Below are 22,091 nucleotides of genomic sequence, written 5' to 3' on the forward strand. Positions count from 1 at the left end.
ACATATATTTAGGTTATTACCACTGAGAAAGTAAATGCCATTTATGTGCTATTGGAGGCTTTTGGGCATTCCAGAACAAATTTAAATTCGAATGCCAGCAGATTTACCGAATTAATTAGCTTAGATTTTGATGCTTCTGGAGGATTAATCTCTGCGTCCATACAGGTAATAAATAGATCATAATTTAAATCCCCGTTTGATTAGTAAGAAACATCCATATACAATTTCATTAATATTTAATAGGCTATGATGCTTGAGAAGACGCGAGTGGTTCGACGACCTGATGGTGAACCTAATTTTAATATATTTTACCATTTACTTATGGGGAGTGACTCGTCCACTCGAAAAGACTTAATGCTCGACAATCTCAATGAACCTAATTTATTTGTCACTCAGCTTCAAAAGCCAGATGATAAATCGAAAGTAATCTGGAACAAAATTCAGTCTGCAATCAAAGTTCTCGGAATCTCTAGTCATGAAGCTCATTCCCTATGGTCTGTCCTAGCTGCCATTTTTCATTTAGGAACTGCCTCCGTTACTCGTGGAACGATGGGAAAATCTTTATTTGCTCGCCCACAAGCTGGTCAGAAAGCAGCTCAGTGCCTTGGTACTTCAAGCGAAGAATTAGCGAGAAATATATTTCAAGGAACGTCATCCACATCCATTCGATCTAAAAGTCGTGATTCTTCATTTCGTTCGAGCGATTTAACAAATTTGCCCGACGGAATTGATTCCCTCCATGGCTTTGTTATTGGGCTTTATCAAGAAGTCTTTAACACGCTCATTTACATGATAAATAGATGTATATCAGACCCTATTGCAAATACATTCAACTCTGTCTATATTTTGGACACACCTGGCTTTCAAAATCCTGCTTCTTGCGGTCGAATTAAAGGAGCATGTTTCGAAGAATTATGCCATAACTATGTTCAAGAAAGACTTCAGCTATTATTCCACAAGAGGAATATCAGCTCTCAGTATGAAAAATACCTTCAAGAACAAGTATATGATTAAGATATATTAATCATAAAATGTCATCTATACATTTGTATATATTTATTCATAGGTGGAACCCGATGTTGGTGATCTTGATGATATTGGTTCACCGGAGAGTATGGTTTCCCTATTAGATAAACAGCCTGGAACTAGGTCATCCCAGACAGATCTTTCATCAACAGAACGTAGAGGCCTTCTTTGGTTGCTTGATGAAGAAGCTCTATTTCCAGGTAATTAATTCTTATTCATAAAAAAAAATTCGGAACGTTCATTGCATTAAAATAACACACACGCAACCTCACAACTATATTTCAAATGATAAATTTTACAAATTTATCTCCATTATCATTTATCATCTATTTTTACTTTTAATTTTTTGATTCAGGTGCTTCTGACGAAACATTTGTTGAAAGACTATTACTTCAGTACAATCAAAGAGGATCTGACGAATTGCTTAAGAGAGGTCTTGGCGAAAAACAATTTGTTCTTCAGCACTTTCAAGGGACAAATCCAGTACTTTATAATGCTGAGGGTTGGCTTTCTTCATCAAGAGAGGATGTTGCTTTGTTAAAAGCTGCTGGGAATATACTAACTGAGTCCAACACGTAATTATTTTTTATTGATTGAGAATAAAATATTTGATTGTATTTCCCCTCTACTTTTTAGGAAAAGCATCTCCGAATTATATTCCTCTTCTAGAGGTCCAGGTTCAACATCTGTTTCAGGATCTGTTGCTGGTTTAGAAGGCTCTATTTCGTTAAGGAGAGCCTCTTCAATAAGAAGGGCTTTTACAACAGGGGGCCACGCAGGAATTAAACGCCATTCAATTGCTCTTCAACAAAAATTTCTTTTAGATGGCGTTTTGGAACAACTTAGACGAACAAAAGTTCATTTTGTCCAGTGCTTTTTACCACAACATGGAGCGGGCCTATGTGATATTGTTGGGCGATCTGCCAGCAAGGGATCAAATTCATCAACGTCGTCCTCAATTGGAAGTGGAGATTCCCTGTCTTTAGAGGCTAATAATAGCAATGTTCTCATGAATATACCTTTGGTCCGATCTCAGGTGATAGCAATATTAAGATTAGTTGTGTTATTCCTCAATCTTTTTTTATGGAAAAAGGAATCAACTTTTACTTCATATACCTATGTTATCAATCTATATATATATATATATTTACGTTTGTCCTCAAAATGATTCATACCCCTGTTAATTTCTGTGATTTTTTGTTCTTGTGATGCATCTCATCAGACCACAAAACGGTTGACCAATAGCTGGGATCATACTTCAGAAACCTCTAGCAAAGACTAGGCATACGTCTACATTTTTTTCCCTGAGCAGTGGGGCCTTCCGGAGAATTGTTCGATGGTTGACCGTGACAACTTAGCCTCCACCTGGTCAAGCGTTTACATTAAAGTCTTAGTTGTTGTCCGGCGGTTCTTGTTGACCTCTCGTCATAATTTTCTGGCAAGTTTGGAGACACTTTAAGCTTCCTGCCACACCGCTGAGAGTATTAATAGTGTTGAACCCCTTGTGGTTGTTAATTATGTCACAGGGATATCATACTGCTTTGAAATTTGCCCTATAATGCTGACGTAGGTTCTCACTGAACTCCTTCATCTTGACCATGATGACCAAAAATTGAGTGTTACGAGACGACTATTACACTATTTATACTCTTCTGGAAAGATGCAATTTCTTATCTTGTTAAAGATTTAGTTATCGAAAGAGGTATTTATTTTATTAAGATATCTTGAAAGAACTTTAAAACAAAGATCAACACTTTTGACACATTTTCATTGACATTATTGTTACGGGTATGAATAATTTTTGAACATCACATTTTTTTTTGGTTATCCATCAATAAAATACCCATGAAATCAAAAGTTCTTAGAATTGTGTATTGATATCATTCTTTCACTTGTTGGTACATATAATTCATAAACAAGCTTGACAAAAATGCATTAGTTTTATAACAAAAATTAAAAATCATAAAACTTAGCAGGGGTATGAATAATTTTGAGGATAAGACAATATGGAGAAATATGCTCTCATTTTTTGGATTTTTGTCCTATAGGGACAACAAGTATTGGAAAATTTTGATTGAAATACAGTCGAATCTCGATTTAAGTGATTTTTTCGTCAGGGTAAAAAGTCCTTTAAATCCAAACAATGCAAAAATATATAATATATATCTTATAATCCTCACTATAATCCCTATATGTCTCAATATTGATAAAGCAACAATAGATTTATATCTCATTCAAATATAGCGTCTAAAGTTGTTATTACTTTGTTTGAAACATCTACCAGTAAACTAAGTCTTAACACAATAATCAATCTATAGTAAAAACGAATTAATAAAAAACCCCAGTCGTTACTAAAGTTGATGAATCTACTAATGAAGAAACTGGAGTCGGGGTAGATAGTGTAGCTGGAAGTCCACATTTAAAAGGTAACTGATACCTTTTGGTACAAGCAACAAAAATAATAATAATCCTGGATAATTAAATCCTCATTTTCTTTAAAATTTGGAATTTTGAGTTTACTATTAAGTTAACTTGTAAAAAAAAACAGCCCTATATCTCCTAATTGTTTTTTATTAAAGTTAATCCTGCAGCAATAGCTATCCCGACTCTAGTATCGGGAGAAGTGATACTCTCATAAAAATATCATTTATAAATATATTCATACCTATATATATCTACACTTAAGACATGTATACGCACGATGGATGTGGTAAACGCTCTTACTGTTATTATAGACACAATACCGGGGGCGGCGATTAAATCTTAGCACTTTCAATCTAGAACTTTATCAAGATGTATTTCAGCAACCAGTTTTAATGGGATATGTCAATAAGATAAAAATAACTAATATGATATCTTGGCTACCCTAATGATCGATGTAGCCCCTCCTTGGTAGCCATGATGGCTTCGAGGTGGCCATGGACCCATTGCGGATGTAGTCCTCAGACATGGCATCCCAGTGCTGGTTGACGGTGTCCTTGAGGTTGTTGATATTTGGGTGAGGGACAGTGTAGGCCTTGGACTCGACATGCACCCAAAAAGTGAAGTCCAATGGGTTGGGATATGGTGAGTAGCGGGCCAAATTTTCTTTGGCCATGAAGGCAAGTTGTCCTACAACACCTTCTGAGCCTTTTTGGACGTATGTGCAGGTGCACCATCCTGCTGGAACACCACGTTCATGTCCAGGTAGTTGGTAGGACCTATGGTAAAAATTTCTCCGTTGGTTTTTTCCCAGCGTCCAAAAGTGCGCAGACCGAATTTCTTTGGTCACACTCAGATGGCATTTTCTCGGCTTCTAAGACACTTAAGAAGATCTAGTTTTTATTATTATTTTGAGTATTTGTCGGGACAATTTCACCACATTCACGAAAACCCTTATTTATATAGCAAAAACGAAGTGTTATGATTTTTTCGCCGCACCCGGTACTGTTCAGAAATTTGTGGATCATATTTTTATCTCTAGTATTTTATTATACTAGAAATAGTAAGAGCAAGATGCTTTGCTAATTGACTAAAGTTAGTGAGGTATTGATTAATATGGACATGCATTGTTATTAAAAATAAATTATACTGGATATTAATAAAAATCCCTTAAATTGAATTTGAGTGGAAATGGAAAATCCCTTGAATTGGTACTTTATATGATGTAAAAATTCGCTCAGTCTCTAAAATCCCTTAAAATGAATTTATTACTTAAATCGAGATTCTTTTATACTTAAAATTTTAATCCAATTTCAATAACAGAGAACGATCGAAAATACTTACTTTCTGTTGGTGTACTTCAGTTTTAACTAACTATATTTACTATATATATATAATTTTATAGTAATTATCTTAGTAAAATAGATTCTCTCATTAGCAATGCATGAAATAATGTATTTTTAGTATTTGAAAGAAAGCTCCATCTCTAACAGATTTTGAGACTCAAGAAACTGGAGTGTAATTTTAATCCATTCTCGAGATATGTTAATGCTATCTTGATTGTCATATTTATCTTTCGTCACGGGTTTAACGATATATATATATATATCTTGATTGTTCTATCATTACTGTTACTTTTGGATTTAAGTATCTCTGTCCTTCCATCAAAGTGTGTACATAATGTGCCTGCAAATGAAGAAATATTTAACATATTTGTTTTAGAAAAAGTTTATGTTTCTTCTTCATGGATGTTAAACATATAATATATGAAGAAAATAAATTAATAACACATAATTATCCATTATCAAAATTTAATGAATTATTTTAATTTTTATTCTTTAAAATCAAATAAAAATCAAACCTATTAGGTCCGAGGAGGTCAAATCCTAGACTCTGTTCGTTTATTCAAAAATGGATATCCTGAGAGTATTCCCTACGCATTATTTTGGAGAAGGTTCCATGTCCTTGGTGAAAATGCAAATCAAGGACTAACAGAGCCACCGAGGAACGTAGATCACCTCAAAACTGCTGTGTCAGAGATATTCTCATTCCTTGACTTAGATTCCTCGGCTTATCGACTTGGAAATTCGCAGGTAATTCATTATACATTTTATAGATCCGTTTATTTTCTCTCCAAATAAGTATTTAATCATGAATTTCACATAAATTGTTTATAATTAGATATGACAATGACTTTTTATTTTATGCTATTTTCATATGTATGTATTTCAAAATGTTGGAAAGTATCCTGACACTTTGCAATACACATGAATGAATGATCATATTAGATTGTTCATTGGATATAGCTCCACCTCCATACATGTACAACATGCACTTTAAATGTTTTTTGTTTTTTTAAATCTTATCCTGGGTTGACAGTTTCTCCTCAGATTTAACATGATAAGTAATATTACCATAGTATATGTAGTTATCCACTCAAAGAAAAAAAAATAAGAAAGAAAAAAGAAAACATATATTTTATTTATTTGTCAAAATGCTTGAGGAAACTTTGATTCCTTTGTCAAGTATTGATTGAACTATAATGATGTTGATTTCCATGCATACATACATATTACTTATATACATACTACACCTACATGTGCATGCATACTGTGTGCTCTTGGAAAGTGAAGTAAATAAAAATTAATTTCCCTTATTTGGTACCATTTTCGTTTCTCTAAGGAATGTGGATCGTTATATCCTATTATATTCTTCTTCTTCCTCCTTTTAACGTGATTGTCATTAAACAAATTTCAATTGCATGTGTATACCGAGTGGTCCATTAAAATCTAAACACTTTGAATTTTAAACTTCAACGAGATATAATGTATTAATTAAGAATAGAATTAAAAAAAAAAAAAACTATAAATAGATGTGTGCCTGAGCTCTCTTAATCATTAATGTAGCCGCCCTTAGGGGCAATGATAGCGGTAGTGGAAGGCCTGGCACTCGCTGCAGATGTAAGTCATGTAATGACGTCTCAGTGATGGCTGACAGCCGCTATGATGACCACAGTGTTTGGACGACGGACACTGCATGCCTTTCCCTCGACATGCACCCAAAGGATGTAGTCAAGGGGCTTTGCATCAGAGCTATGGGAGGGCCATAAGTGTCGAAAAAGAGTTCTTCAAAGAATTCAAAAGTCTTGTAACGGAGGAGATGGGGTTCTTTCATTGTTGGTACCAAAAGTGGCTTCTCCTTCCTCACTGTGCTCTTTCCACCCACATTTTTGATAGTTCTCTTGACAGTCTGGTGTGCAACTCCGTGATATCTTGCATGGACCCTCATGGACTTAGGGAGATTGGTCTGGGCTGTTTTCTTTAACTCTTCTAGGTCCAATTTGTCTTTTTTTGACTGAGCCCTTCTTCCTTTCTAACGTTTTGGACTTGCTGACGACGTAGAAGGTGGGCTTGGAGACGCCCAACTGCTTGAAATGCGCGAATGGAAATTCGTCGATCATGCTCAAGTGTCATTTTATCGATTTGTACGTCAGCTAAAGAGCTTTGGTTTGATTTGCTTTCTAAATAATTGTATATGCTTCAATATATCGAATTATGAATTAATTTCAATCGCCCAACCTTAATTAAATATTGAATTAGTAAGTATTCAGATTTCCATAGACCACCCCCCTAGGTATGTATTACATATATATTAATGGAACTTTGTACAAATAATTTTCAGTAGAGCTTTAATTCTATGCATAGTAAAAAACCTTATGGATTGACCAATCCCTTAGTGCATGATACACGTCATTCCATTGAATTAATTTTGCGTTTGACGTATTATCAATGCTATAATGATGATGAATGTATCCTAGATATCGATAATACGGAGATCCTATGTATCTATCCTTGATTTAAATCTGTGGTCAATTTCATGACATTGATAATAATAATTATAATTTTAGTTTTTACTCCTTTCTTTCTGAAGTGCTATTTGTGGTCCATAGATATAAAATATACATATATACTCTACAGAGCCAATTTTATCCTGAGTGGTGTCCGAGTCAAATTTATATGTGCAGAACTCTTTAATTAAATTTCAATTTTTTTAGAAAATGGATTGTGAATGTTTTATAAGAAAATAATTTTAAATCTTTGTATTTTCTGGTGGGGTCAATTTTACCGTCAGTAAAGATAAAACCTTTCTTTATTATTTTTTTCTAAAATTGGATTAATATCCAAACATATCCATATCCCTTGATATGCAATCAAGCGCGGGGCTTAGGAAAAGTGCACCTAAAACTACGACTGTATATGCAAAGTAGATATTAATGTATTGTCTCATGTTTCTATTTTCATTTGAACTTCATTGATGGCAAATATGTATTATCTTTGTTTCCTAAGAAGGAAGGCCATGAGAGGGAAAATATCTATAAAAAATTCCGTGCCCTTTGAATTTGGTCATCATTCTCCATTGGAATCATGTAACAGTATGTACAATATTATACAACCTATATCCATTATATCGAGAAAGGAAGGAAATAACTAGTAACTAATAATTACATATTGTGTACTAAATCACTAAATGGACGACACGCCTGTGAAATCGCAGATTTTTCATGTAATATATCCAGGTAGTTCTAGGACTTGAATGCTGCTTATAGTTTATTATTTAAAATTGTAAAGAAAATTCAAATCTACCTATCTACAAGCTATTCAAAAAGGTGCTGCTGTTGTTGTTGTTTTTTTAATCCATCAAATCATCTTCAAATGTAGTAAGATTTTCTTCCTGCATAGTTTGTTGTCAAATCTGTTTTTATATCATTTTGATTGGAGAAAGACAGGAATAAATAATTATCATAGAATGACGTGTGTTCTCGTAATTTGACAATGATGATGAGTAGAAACGTCCGAAGCGGGTGGGCTGTAGTCCCCTAATTAAGGAATTTTTGTTTTTTACTAGAATATTTAATTTTTCAAAAAATTTCAAAAAAGTTCCGAAAACCAACCCAAAATTTCAAAATAAATAAATAGTAATATATATATAATCCTGTGGACGCCCCTGATGAGGTCAAACACGTGAAATGATGCCAATGCTCTGAGGATGATGATATTTTGCATTTATAAAAAGTAAATTTCTTTTTTTTTCTTTTTTAAATATGCGGTATTTATTGTTATTATAAATTATAAGAATGAACTAAGATAGATCCGCGCTCGCCCGTATTCGAAATATGTAATACATACATATTTATTCTGTTTTCTTAGTTGCTTTAAATGTACTTATGTACAATAAGTATAAGAAAAAGGAAGAAGTAAAAAACAAAAATACAAATATAATTTTAGTCTCGGTTCTTCAGTTTCTCCGGTTGGACTTTATTGTGCTGCTGCTTAGCGTAGGGGAATAGAAAATGATTCAATAAATACATACATTAGTAGTACTATTATCATCATTATTGTGATTAAATCCACAGTCTTTTTTAAAAAGATCGTCGTCAGATGGTCCTTCCAATTCATTTATTTGTGATTGCAATATAGTATTGTGTTTTGAGATAGATAGATATAGTAATACATTATAAAACTTGTGAAATTGTGCTCCTACTTAGTCTCTGCCTCCTGTAGAAATCTTCTTCATCATTTCATATGACTTGATGGTTTGTTCATAATCATACTTCTAGTCAATGGAGTAGTTCTATATATGTAACATATACATATATATATATGATGAGTGGCTAAGGAAGTAAGTAAGTGAGTAAAAGCTGAATAATAATATTAAAAATATGTATGTATGTTTTCTTAACGGTAGTTTCATAGACTAAAAATATTCCCATCACTGTCAACACATTACCAATTACTTTGTTTTTCTTATTATTTATGATTAGTGCCTTCTAGGTGTACACACTTAGAATTTGTAGTAGTCCTCATAGAAATGGAAGAAAAATGGATGTTTCTATTTACATATTTATGTTATGAACAACAACGACTTTGATTTACGTACACCCATGGGCTAGTATGTACAATATACATATACGCACTCATGAGAAATGTAAATTAGAGAAAGTTTGACTTCAAATGAAAAATAATTACTACATATTGGTTAGTTAATTAGAATAATGGAGTACTGCTACATGTTATTTGTCTGTATTTTTTCTCCATATAATTTTTGTGTTAGATAAGAATCAATTTAATGGCCTTTTTTTATACTCTCATGATTTTTCATCCTATATTTTTCTAATTGTTGTGTATTAGTGCAGTTCAGTGATGGGGTGGTTACATGAAATAAAGTTCAGAACATACATACATATGCAGCTCAGCTTACTTGATTCTCTCTCTTGTAGAATAATTTCTTATTACTCCATTGACTAAGAGTAATATCATTCTTCATATCTTATAACATTCCAAGATAATAATCACCATGGCACCAGGAGCTGCATACCTTCACCGCAATACAAACAACAGCAATAGCACAACAGACTCTCGCCTCCATGATGAGACTCTTGAGCTACGCTCAGAATCTCCTGGCTATCACACTCTTAGTGAGACGGGTTCTTCCAAAAGTGGATCTCCCATACTTGGCTCTTCCAATGAGAAGAAAGGGGGCCTCCACACCTCAGAGTCACAACTCTCATATCCTAACTCAAATCTACCTCCTCCAGTGCCGAAAAAGCAGAAAATAAACTCTTCTTCCAAAGGCTATCCCAAAAGCAATGTCTATGCTGGATCTCGATCAATCCCGCGACCTGTAGCCAAGAAACCACTACCACCTCCATTGGGTAAAATCCAACCTTTGCAGATTCAGTCACCTTCCATGATTCGAGCTCTGAATGGTGAGACTCTTCTTCTCTCTAATCAGACCTCCTTCTCTTCCACGCCATCTTCCTCTAGCAATTCCTTAGACTCAACCGCAACATTCATCATATCCGGAAATAATAAAATATCCAGCTTAAAAAACAATAACACTTCTGTTCTCAATGTCCATGCCAAGAGAAAAACCTCTTTTATACCACTTCCTCCTAAAGGTAACATTGCTAATAATAGTTATGGAAGTTGTACCTCCTCCAAAAAAAGACTCTCAAACTCTACAGAAATACTCAATCAGCGCAATCGAAGTCAAAGTTTCCAGCGACTTCCATCATCTCTCCATTCTTCTACCAAGAGAAATCCTCAATCTCCAAAAAAGAAATCCGAGTCTTCCGAAGGCTTATTGTTTCCTTATGAGTCGTCCCGTATTCCCATTAGTTGTCATACTCCCCCTAGGAGATCCTCATCCCTTGAGGCGGGCCTCTGTTCCAAGAAAAAAAATGTATCGTCCTCTCTATCTCCCCAAGGAAATGGCTCTTCCTTGATTCCAAGAATGAAAAAGTCAGTATCTCGATCTCATTCAAATGTATCCTACTCCTTACCAGGAGTAGGACCTAGTCTTCTTAAGAGAAGCCTCTCAGAGAGGTACAAGAGTCAATCATCCAATCCTCCTCCTCCTCCAACGAGGAAAAAACCTTCAGAAGAAAGCAAGTTTCAAAAGAAAATAAAGAGCACGGTTTCCCAAATTAAAAAACTAACTTCCACTAACACTGCTTCTCCCCTAGCAGAAGGCTCAAAAAGAAAACTAACGAATCCCATTACGAGTCTCATAAAATTCTATGAATGTCGAGAAGACAAAAAAATTGGAGGGAAGTCTTCTTCGATTCCTAGACCCAAAAGCCCTCTCAAGAATGAAGAGAGAGACGAAAGAGACTCATCTCTCTCCAATATTTCTCTGGGAGACTTGAGTCAGCTTGGTGCAGATCGTCTCAGCTCTTGGCTAATCAATCCTCTTAAAGACAACGATTCATTGGAACGCTGTGTGAGCGATTTGATAAAGTTAGCGAGTGAGGATGAGATACGTCGGAAGTCTGTTCATGATATTATTCATGATATCGAGAAACGAAAAGAAATTAAAAAGAGGGGGAGCACAAGTAGTGGTAGTTGTGGGGAGAGCGAGTCCATTGGCTCAACCACTAAAATAGTAGAGCCATTGGCAGAGGGAGACATGAATCATGGCCTCTTTACAGAAGTATCATATGCGGGTACTTTTGCAGCCTCCATTAATCGCCGAGAGCTCATGGCTTCCTCTAAAATGAATAAAAAGGCAAGGAAAGACCAAATGCTACTGGAGCATAAAAACAATGGAAAAGCAGCACTCAATCAGCTTCGATTCATTGACAACCATGAGTTTGAGTCTTCTCCTCAAAGAAGAGAATGTGGAGTTGATAATCTGGGGAGTAGTATTTGTGCTATAGATGAAGAAATTGGCTCCTTGTTGGAGGATCTCTGCTCTCAAAGTCGCAACATCATTCTAGAAGATGAAAAGGGAATTAAAGAAAAAGATCGACAAGAAGATGAAGTCACGGTAATGAAAAAAATAATATTTATGTTTATATTTTTTTTTCCTACGAAAAATAAGAATGATAATTTTTCTCTCACTACAATATTATTTACACACATATGACATGTTTTTATTTATTACAAAATTAAACATGGCCAATTAAAGTTGATCCTTCATTCGTAGCAGTAGTTTTTTGTATGAAAATTAAAGTTCATATTCTAACTTTTTGTTTTGCGGTTAGTCTCATGATACCACTATATCCTATATAATTCATCATTATCTAAATTGTAAGAGTGAAAAATAAGCTCGGCTCATTATTTGATCAAGGTGCCTACCAGTTACTAGCCTGGTTTGTTCTAGCATTTGTCACGTATCTAAGTATGTACAATTACCTCACTACAGCGTTTATAAACGTACATACTTTAAATATCAAAATGAAACAATGACCTCACACTTTGATCATTACACGAATGGAATGAAGGACACAAGAGGGCCCACCCTCCTGTCCCTGTGTCTTTTAATCCATAAAAAACTCATATACAGCACATAATAGTGCAGTTTGTTTGTTTTTTGAAGGGACAAAAATATTGATAAATTTGCACAATCTCTTTCATTCGAAGGCCATAAGTCGTAATAGCTCTATATTATTTATCTAAGGATTGATGATGTATATAGCTAATTTTATTAGAGTTAAGAGTACATATATATATTGATATATGTACACACATGCAATAATTTATTATATCTAGCAAATAACTATATAACACATTTGAACCAGCCTGCTACCTTAGTAGTAAGAACATTCTTTTTAATTAATACATATACCCTGAGGAGAAAGGAAAATAATAGATCGCGGTTCTGGTGAAAAGAGATTTATTTTTGACGAGCAACTGTTCTCAAAATATGAAGGGAAAAAAAGTCTAGAGATATTTTTTTAAGGATATGCATGCATTTGATGTATTTGCTACTTGCTTTGTAGGCATGGGTAAAATAAATCCATCTCCTTCTGGCTTGCTTTTAAAACAATATATTAGGTAGGAGAAAACAGGTTTCTCTTCAAAATTTCCTTTGAGTAGTAGCCTCCATTAGGTAAAGCTATGAAACATCTGAAAATAAAAAAGTTAACATTAGAAAATGTCAGTAGTGACCATCATTCTACATTCACATTACACAAGTCCTTGTTTTGCATTATTTGGTGTGTTTAATACACTGAATGTCTTATAAAAAAGGCCTTTGGGATCCATTCTAACCACTTTGATGATGTTTATAATATATATTAAACATGTATCTGCATGAATGAGTGAGTTGAGTACTGAAGCCCTGAATGAATAACCCTTCCTCACCTTTTTTTTCCTCTCTTTCACTATCTAATATCCATGCATGTATATTATAAGTAAGTATATGCTTGTTGTTTCTAAATACATATCTATATAGGTACTTGGTACCTATATAGATATGTATTTAGAAAGTGCCGAAGAGGCAACATCAATAAATGGTGATGATACGAGAGGAAGGAAGAGAGGAAAATCCTATTATCTATCTAGTATTTATAGGTACAAGACTCTTCCGTTCAAAATTTAATATGTTTCTCCCTCCTGCACAAAGATCTATTCTGCTAGGAATAATTGTAAAAAAATGACATTGTCAAAGTTTAAAGCATGGATGGCGTGGTCTACAGGCTTTTTCTTCAACAACTTTCACTTCAACCAGGAACCTTATCTTTGATAAAACAGAGAAATCTCAAATCAGCGAGTACTTTTATACCCCTTAAATAATTCAAAAAGATGCAGAATATTGGTTACTCATGAACAAATACTCAAAAATGATTATTTTTGACTCATAGTATCATATTTAAGACGGTGCAAGCGACCTCAAAATGGCCAATTTCGACCCAACACTTTTTTTCTTCAAATTTTAAACTTTACCATAGTCATATTAGTTTTTGCCCCAACCAGGAAAAGTCAATGTGAAGGGTGGAAATATTGCCGGAAAACGGAATAGTCTCTAGGGGTCTGGTCCAGCGTTTCTCAAACTTTTTTCAGACAGAGCACATTTCAAAAGTCTCAAGGTACCCCACTGTAAAATATGATTAAAAATGCCCTGCTTATTTAGATGAAACAGTGATGCACAGAGCATATTACGAACTGTAAACTTAAACCTTTAAAAACGCAGGTTTATAAATTTTCTTGACTGCCCAAGCAATACGTACAGCAACAACAGAAACCAACAATAAGACCAGGAGATCTCAAATGAAGTGAGTAAAGTAGACTGAGTCTCCATTTCACTGTCAATCATGCCCAATTTTTGTGGGGCTTTTCTTTTTAGAAAACGATTCATGGTTATGTTGCTTGTTCACTTTGTGAAATCTAATGTATTTTCGGGTTAAATGATGAAACAATTTGATGCGCACTGCAGTCACACTGACCCCGATGGACTATTAACACGACATGTTATTGAGAATTACTACTGAAGATAGATTTTTTCAGTTAATTTTGTATATTAGTTTAACTAAAATGACTTGAAAATTTTATCCTTTCAAATGTAAAAAGAATTTATATGTTTAAATATATATTTTTATATAAAATGTTAATTTTTTTTTAAAATTAGATGTCAAAGTACGCATTTTTTTTGGCGGGACCCCTTCAAGGGGCATTCCAATGTGCTGCGGCACCCACTTTGAGAAATGTTGGTCTATACATCTCAAAAGTTTTCTTTAGAAAAAATAAGACTTTGTAAAAAAACAATCTTGTACTGCGCTTACACCTCCCTTTTTGGCTGGAATGAAATAGTAAAAATTCTATGTTCTTCCATTGGGCGATAAGTGTTGGTGCCCCTGAATATTTGCTAATAAAATTGATAAGGGGGTAAAAATTCAATAACAAATAGAAATAATTTAAATACGAGTAATCTAGGTGCTTGAGTTATATAATAAATTATAATTGAGTTCTTATAAGTAATTCATGTTGGTCTTCTTTTTCGTCCACTCCTTGTCCCCTTTCAGGTGTTTCAGAAATATATTTGCTTTGCAATGCATTATCAATTTTCATTTCAATGGTTAGTTTGTCTCCTTTTCATGAATTAATTGCATTTGAAGGAGGTTTTCAGGTATTTATATGGTGAACAGAAAGGACTGTGGACTTACATGGGCCCAATAAAAAAATATCAATACGAGTGCTGCATCTTTTGTATTTTGCAATCCACAAAATTGACCAGAAACATTTTATTTAATTTCACTAATATAGGAAATTTGAAAAAAATCCACACAAGAATTAATTATTTCTTTTTCCACACTCTTATGGTAATCTTATTTTATGATATTTCATGATGAAATTACATTCTAAATTATTTTTTTACCTATGATTTACATTTTTTTAAATAGAACCATCTATTCCCTCATAATTTATTTGCCAACTTGTCATAATAAACTGCAGAATCTACCTCCCATACCTGTAACTTTGATTTTAGCTAAAAATAAAGTTGAATACATCTAATGTGTGGCATGGAAGTGTGAGAAAGGGCGGATTAGCGTGAGTTTTTTGCCTATTGCTTGATACTTGAAAACATGGTAAATGTTACGCTTTTGTTGAGTAAGAAAAGTGACATTCAAAGTGTACAAAAAACAAAAAAACTTCACTAATATGTGATAAAACGACCTGATTTTTTTTTGAAAAGTTGGGTTGAAAATACACTACCAGAATGGCGGGTCAATCTGCACATCAGTAGTACATATAGACTACTCAATGTAGTATTTGATGATATCACTACCATTCATTCATTAATAAATATTTTTATAGGTATTTCTAAGAGCGGGTGTCTACGCACATTTAGAGCAAGAGAGGGACGATAAACTACAGGATCAAATCACAAATCTTCAAGCACTTTGTAGGGGCTATCTCGCGAGGAAAAAAATACAAAAATTGAAGGTATGTACAATTCATCTTAATTGGGGTGACTATGTTTCATTTTCCAAAAAAAAGATTAGATATGCTAGATCAGTGGTTCATACCTACAATATTGTAGTGCTCTTTCTAATTAAAAAAAAGACCTAGTCATTCCTTATTTTTAATTTTACTTTATTTTAAGTCGAATGACAATCGACCTAACCCACAAAATAACGAACTTGTCATGTATTTACATAAAAAAGTGGAAATTTAAAACGGGGACATATCTAAGGAAAAGAGAACACTTTGTCACTTTATCTAAACATTATGACATATTTTATTCTTAAATAGGTTCAAGACATTGCCATTCGTTGCATACAGAAAAATGTTCGCAAATTCATGGGTGTACGAGGATGGCATTGGTGGCGTCTTCTTATCAAAATTACGCCCATGCTTAACGTACACAGAACAGAAGATCAACTCAAATCCAAGATAAATGAGCTGGAAAATATTAAAATTAAATTGGAAAAGTTTGAAAAAGACAACAAGGAGTATAAAATCCGCAATGAACGCCTCGATGCAAAGGTATGCATACATCATGCCATTATTCAGTTCTTTCATATTATGTCATCTCCCCTCCCCCTATTTTTCTTTCATGGCTTGAGTTTCTACTTATCTAGGTCATCATCTACACTTTATAGTATCTACTAATAATAATTAAGGTTTATTTGACATTTTCTACCCTTTAGTAAAGAGTAAATGAAGCAATTATACCCTTTACCCAATCCTAAAATGAAAAGAAAATATTTACAAATGCTATGATGATACTTATCACTTCCCTGCTTAAATAAACTCACGTTACATTAACATTCATCCCTCTTTGTACCTATTTGTGATAAGCCAAAAAAAAAAAAAAAAAAAAAAACTAAACACCTGACATTAATTTTCTCTTATGGAAAGGTTGAGTGATTATTTTTGACGTATAAAGTTACGCCATGTTTCAATAAGGAAAAACCGTAGCAAGAAGTAACATTATGTATATAGGCGACTTAACTTCTGCTCAAGGATCAATTAGTTTAAAAGGATGATGATGACTAGGCTTTATCTGAATTTGTATTGATGATATCTTTGTCTTCTAATTATTGTATCTTTTTTTTTTTGTCATTTCTCGGGTGTTTTTCTATTTCTTAAATTAGTTTGTAACTTGACTGATGTATCTTCAAACATTTGTGGAATCTCCTTATATACATATATAATATGTTTGTGTGTATATACATTTTTCTTCATTATAATATATTATGTTAGTCGTCGAAGGAACGCTATTATAAATACAAAGAGGAGTACGATGAAAATATTTCAAATTTTGGCAAAGTTTTTGAAAAAGTCTTAAAAAAAAGGAAAGAAAAAAATTATAAAAAAGAGAGCGCCTAAAAGGCAAGCCGTTTATATTTGACTTCTCAGTTTCGTTTCAATCCGATGCTTGTTCCTCTTTTCCCCCTCTCCTTTTTGTGTTTCTCATATCATGGATAGGGGAAATTTTCTTAATCGCGTGAATGGGGTTATCACCAATCCCTCGGTTCATAGTATAAACTCAAACTCACTGTCCATGCCCAAGTTTGAGTCCTCTTACTCAAAAACCTCTCTTTACAATAGCGATACTCGAGGATTTCGTTCCAAGTCCAGCTCCAATTCCAGTATTTCTTCATCCGGATATCATTCCATAGAAAGAAAGCCAAAGGTACCTCCCAGTGTTCCAGAAGATAGGGAATATGGTTCAGTTCATATTAATAGCAGCAACAACAGTTTGAGTACTCGTCATCAACCCACTTCTAAACTCTTGACCAAATCCATAAAGGATTTCATTACACGAACAGATCATAGTGCGCAAGAATGGAAAAGTTTGGGTCGAGCCTCCTCTGTCGTTCCGGAGTCATCATCATCCATTAAGAAACAGGCAGCTCCTATAGCACGGGCGTCAAGTGTCGCACCTCGTCCCATACCCCAAAATTCAAATAGAGACTCTATTCGTAGCTCTCGAGCCGCTTCTTCTACTCGTTTTTTATCATTAGAAGATGAATGTAATTGGATTTTGTCTGGAAGGGAACCCCTTCCCTCAGATGGGGATGATGACTCTGATACTCTGGATGATATATCTGGGGATGAGGTATTGCTTAACAAGTGGCCCGATTTGAATACTATTATACTATATATTTTGCTTATGAATTCAATTCATTCAATTATATTTGTTTGCTTTAGTTGAGCGAAATGACCGCCGATCTTGCCGAAGAACATTCTACAGCGACTCTGGCAACAGAGCGGCTGGAAGTGGAACAAACCGAGAGAATGAAATTGGCGAAGGAAAGAGACGATCTTAGTGTAAGTACTTTAGGGAAAAATAAATAAATGATTTTCCACATATTTATGTATTTAATTTTAATTTTTTTAGACTACGAACAAGAGACTTCTTGGTACAAACGCGAGAATGGAGACAGAGTTATTGTATAGTCGAGCTGTTGATTTAAATGGTCTCCCCGGGTTCGATGATGTCGACGAAGACGGTGAGCCTTCCTTTTATAAACAGAAATATGAGAGGGCTATGAAAGAATTAGAACTCGCTAAAAAGAGACTTCAACAACAGCATGAGGATGATTTAGAGCAATTAATGGCTGTCAAAAAACAACTAGAGAAAAAGGTTTGTAGTTGCTTCTTCTATATTTGTATCGATTGTATATAAATACTTTTTAATTAGAAAATTCTATAAATATATTATAAATATGCTTGGTATTTTATTTTGAAGTTCAAAATATTTTTTAAGTTTATTTTTGAAATATGTTTACATTTAGGAAAAAGGTGAAAAACATTTAATGTACACAAATAATGCAGAAAATTGACGTAACATCATCTGTAATTCAATTTGGCTAATTTTAACTTATGCGTGTTACAATTAATCTTTTTCAAATTCAAATCATCGCAATATTTGTATTATCTATTCAACAAAACCTTTTTCGATTTAAATGATTTTTTGAATGAATTTAATGTATGAAAGGAGATTTTTATTTTCAATGACTACTCCGACTTGGAGATGAGATTCAGTTATTTTTAAATACGTAATATATAAAAATAATATTTTCTTTTAATTTAAAAAGATGTTGATCAAAACAAACAGTATATCTATGTTATAAATAATCCCTATGAGTAGTGTTGTGTTAGTCCTTATATAATCGGTCTTTAGTTTATTGATAAAGAAATAAGGTTGAGTGACGTCGTCAAGGACATAACTTTTATAAATATTAGGACTGATAGATAGGCTGGACTAAACTGAACTTCAGTCCTAAATAAAGACTGATACAACACTATCTGGCTATGAGTCTATCCCTATATTGTAATACAATTAATACTGTTCAACTAACTAATATTGTTAGATCAGTCCTTGGACTGATTGGCTCATCAGCCCTTTTTTATCGGTTCTATTATTTTCATCATTCAACGGTCCGTGCTAATGACTGATACCTCGATACTTCAGTCCTAGCTATCTGTATAGCTATACTTCACTCATAGTGAGGGTTGAAGAAAATAAATAATCTTAGTTAGAACGTATACTAATAATAATTTCGCGCCACACACGTCTTACTTAAACTTGAGCTATCTTGTTTAAACGACATAGTTGGTAACTACATACATCATTTCAGCTGTTGTAGTTACCATGAAAGACCGATAAGGACCGGTCCTAGGACAAACAAATTTTATTAGGATCGGACAGATAAAACTGCAGTCTTTTTAGTTCTTTAGACCGATCCAACACTACTAACTAAAGAACTTATTTTTTTAAATTGACCCTTATAATTTGATTATCATTTTCTACATACATTTTACCTACTTATTTAATTTATTAAGTATATCGATACATACAGTGTATCTATTTATATTATATGGACCTTGTACACACATACATAGGTACATCTATGTAGGGTTGTGGTCAATTAGTTTTTTATTGGGATGATTTCATAATAGCACTATTATTATTATAAAGCCCCCCCCCCCCTTTTCGAGGCATTTATTTTCCCAATTTCAAAATCATAATATTTTAAGAATGTTTTTTTTATTACTCGGAATATGTACGAGCATATCCAATCCTTCTTTGGATCTTCATTTATTCAAATACGAGGGAAAACTATCTTTTTAATCGTAAATTGAAATTGATTTTGTTTGATTACCGCTTACTCACTCTTTCTGCCTTTCTGTGAGTAGCTAATGCTGCGTTTTATAATCATGCATACTCTCATAGAATACCAAGGATAGAAACATTTCTTCATTTTCAAGGGAGGGTAGAGAGACATTTGTGGTTAAATATTTTTTTTTTTTAACAGAAACTTCCAATAACAGTTGTTCGATAAGCCGCCGCTTGCTTCAATTTGTAATAAATATATATGTATATGAAACACAATGAACTTTTTTCATTTTCTTAGCGACCAGTTAAGTTTATTTACATATGATATAACATAATATATATTCCTCCGATACAACTCTGTGGTGAGCAACAACTCCCTATTGTACAGGTACTTTTAGTACACCATCAATTTAAGAGAATTTCATTACATCATTAGATGTCTCTTGTAATAGGCAGACAAAGCAAGAAAAACAAAATTTGTTTGTATGCTTTTTTGCCTGATATGAAATTTCTTGCTTATTTTATGCTTTGTATTTGCTTGCTTGTTGCTTCGCAAGAAGGTGGGTCGGTGAGTGTTGCAATAAATCCATCCGACAAAAGTACATTTCCCAACAAATAGATACGATGCGTAGGAGGAAATGGAAATTGTGATCAAGTAACGGGCTTCTAACTCTTATAGATTTTCATACTTATAAAAATTTATTTAGCTATAAATTCATGAAATATCCATATTTATGTAGGTGGATGTCACAAATCGAGTTAAATAGAAAATATAAAAGCAAGATTCAAAATATTGAGCCCCTTAAGCCAAGTGACATCAAAATATAGGTACCCTAAGCTAGATGCTCTATATACATACAAAGTCAACTACTCATTGGTCATGGAAAGCTAGTAATGAGATATTTGTGCATTCATTAATTTATCTATTATGGTATCAAAAGAGCGTTTGTAGTGATCATAGTCATTTCTTTATTATGAGGAATATGATTTTTTAAAGTGTGTATCTATGCATGGTACATAACACTATACTTAGCCTTGAAATATTATGTATATATATATATATATTGTTAAAGAGTGCCCCAAAGATGATAATGATGATGACGGCGACGCTAAAGTGCCTTTCATTTTGTTGATGACTCATTCAACATTGTATCTGTACGTACATATATATGTAGAATACTTGGATAGATTCGAAATATAGTTTGTAATCTATGAACCAGTATTAATTATTATTATTACATATATGTAGATACTTACTCAATATGAATGTCACTTCTTTATCTTTTCTTATTTTCTACTACCTATGTAGCTCTACGATGCATATGAAGAGGTGGATGAACAACGTAATATTGTAGCTCAATGGAAACGAAAAACCCAAAAAGCTCAAGGAGAGAGCAATGATTTCAAACATTTATATGAAGAACAATCCTCTCGTAACGTACTCCTCGAAAAGAAGCAACGGAAATTTGATGCTGAGATTGCATCTCTTATTGAGGAAAATAAGAAGGAAATTGTGTCCAAAGAGAAGCTCCAAAGAGAAATTGATAATATCAAAAACGTCAAATACTCCCTTGAAGATCAGGTCCATGTAAGTGAAGCAATATATTGTAATATCCTTATTATTTATGTATGTACAATATGACTTCTATGTTACCTATTTATGAACGCGTGTAATCTGTATCCACAAGGTCACTCTGAATATATATTTATGTATTCGACTGCCTTGAGTTGCATTCGTGATAATTCTGACACAATTATTGCATAAATACTATTATATCAATGTGGAGAGAGGTGGGTCATTACTTATTACTCATGTTAGTTAGTACTTATTTATGAAATTGAGAGTCAGAAACGAAATGTAGAAAAACCTTGCATTATTTGCAAATTAAATATTATGATATTTTTTATGTTGGCTTTGCAAATATGAGTTACACACATACATATGCGCGTCTGTCTACATATTTAGCAGTTCATATTAATTATGATATTTAATTAGCGCATTGAGTCTTGATTTCCTAGATCCTTTAATTAAAGCTACAGAACAAAGACAGGAATGAAGTAAACTTCTTTTGTAATTTGAATATTATATTCAATATATTATGTATTCAAGAGCACTTACGTTATTTATAGTTACATCATTCATAATATTTCGTAGCATTGTGAGAAATGAAGTTGTACATTATATACACACATTATTGTTTAAATAAGGACAAATAAGGACATGCACGTACGATATATTATTATCAATGTTCTAATTACAATAGGATGGTAAGAGTAAAGTGTATGTTCAT

General features: G+C 33.4%; 1 protein-coding gene and 3 long non-coding RNA genes across 7 annotated transcripts in view; 1 reads left to right on the forward strand and 3 right to left on the reverse strand.

Moving 5' to 3' along the window:
- LOC121128211 (unconventional myosin-XVIIIa) overlaps nucleotides 1-22,091 on the forward strand; it is a 115,019-nt gene that overhangs the window by 85,083 nt on the left and 7,845 nt on the right. For all 4 annotated transcript variants that reach the window (XR_005868098.2, XR_005868097.2, XM_040723786.2 and 1 more), the window contains exons 5-15: nucleotides 13-165; nucleotides 244-1,002; nucleotides 1,067-1,226; nucleotides 1,382-1,601; nucleotides 1,663-2,062; nucleotides 5,316-5,540; nucleotides 15,546-15,674; nucleotides 15,984-16,217; nucleotides 17,889-18,008; nucleotides 18,079-18,324; nucleotides 21,110-21,388. Coding sequence is in view for 2 of the 4 variants with exons in the window: in XM_040723786.2 (XP_040579720.1) it covers nucleotides 13-165; nucleotides 244-1,002; nucleotides 1,067-1,226; nucleotides 1,382-1,601; nucleotides 1,663-2,062; nucleotides 5,316-5,540; nucleotides 15,546-15,674; nucleotides 15,984-16,217; nucleotides 17,889-18,008; nucleotides 18,079-18,324; nucleotides 21,110-21,388 (2,925 nt within the window). In the remaining 2 variants the exon portion in view is untranslated. The remainder of the gene's footprint in view (nucleotides 1-12; nucleotides 166-243; nucleotides 1,003-1,066; nucleotides 1,227-1,381; nucleotides 1,602-1,662; nucleotides 2,063-5,315; nucleotides 5,541-15,545; nucleotides 15,675-15,983; nucleotides 16,218-17,888; nucleotides 18,009-18,078; nucleotides 18,325-21,109; nucleotides 21,389-22,091) is intronic.
- Nucleotides 1,290-2,579, reverse strand: LOC121128218 (uncharacterized). Its single transcript, XR_005868102.2, has 2 exons — nucleotides 2,178-2,579; nucleotides 1,290-2,101 (listed from the first exon to the last, which is right to left on the reverse strand). It is a non-coding gene; the product is annotated as an uncharacterized lncRNA (long non-coding RNA).
- LOC121128217 (uncharacterized) lies at nucleotides 12,608-13,109 on the reverse strand. Its single transcript, XR_005868101.2, has 2 exons — nucleotides 12,922-13,109; nucleotides 12,608-12,857 (listed from the first exon to the last, which is right to left on the reverse strand). It is a non-coding gene; the product is annotated as an uncharacterized lncRNA (long non-coding RNA).
- Nucleotides 20,750-21,187, reverse strand: LOC121128219 (uncharacterized). Its single transcript, XR_005868103.1, has 2 exons — nucleotides 21,058-21,187; nucleotides 20,750-21,009 (listed from the first exon to the last, which is right to left on the reverse strand). It is a non-coding gene; the product is annotated as an uncharacterized lncRNA (long non-coding RNA).

Source organism: Lepeophtheirus salmonis, chromosome 13, assembly GCF_016086655.4.
Source record: "Lepeophtheirus salmonis chromosome 13, UVic_Lsal_1.4, whole genome shotgun sequence".
In the NCBI taxonomy this organism is placed as follows: domain Eukaryota; kingdom Metazoa; phylum Arthropoda; class Copepoda; order Siphonostomatoida; family Caligidae; genus Lepeophtheirus; species Lepeophtheirus salmonis.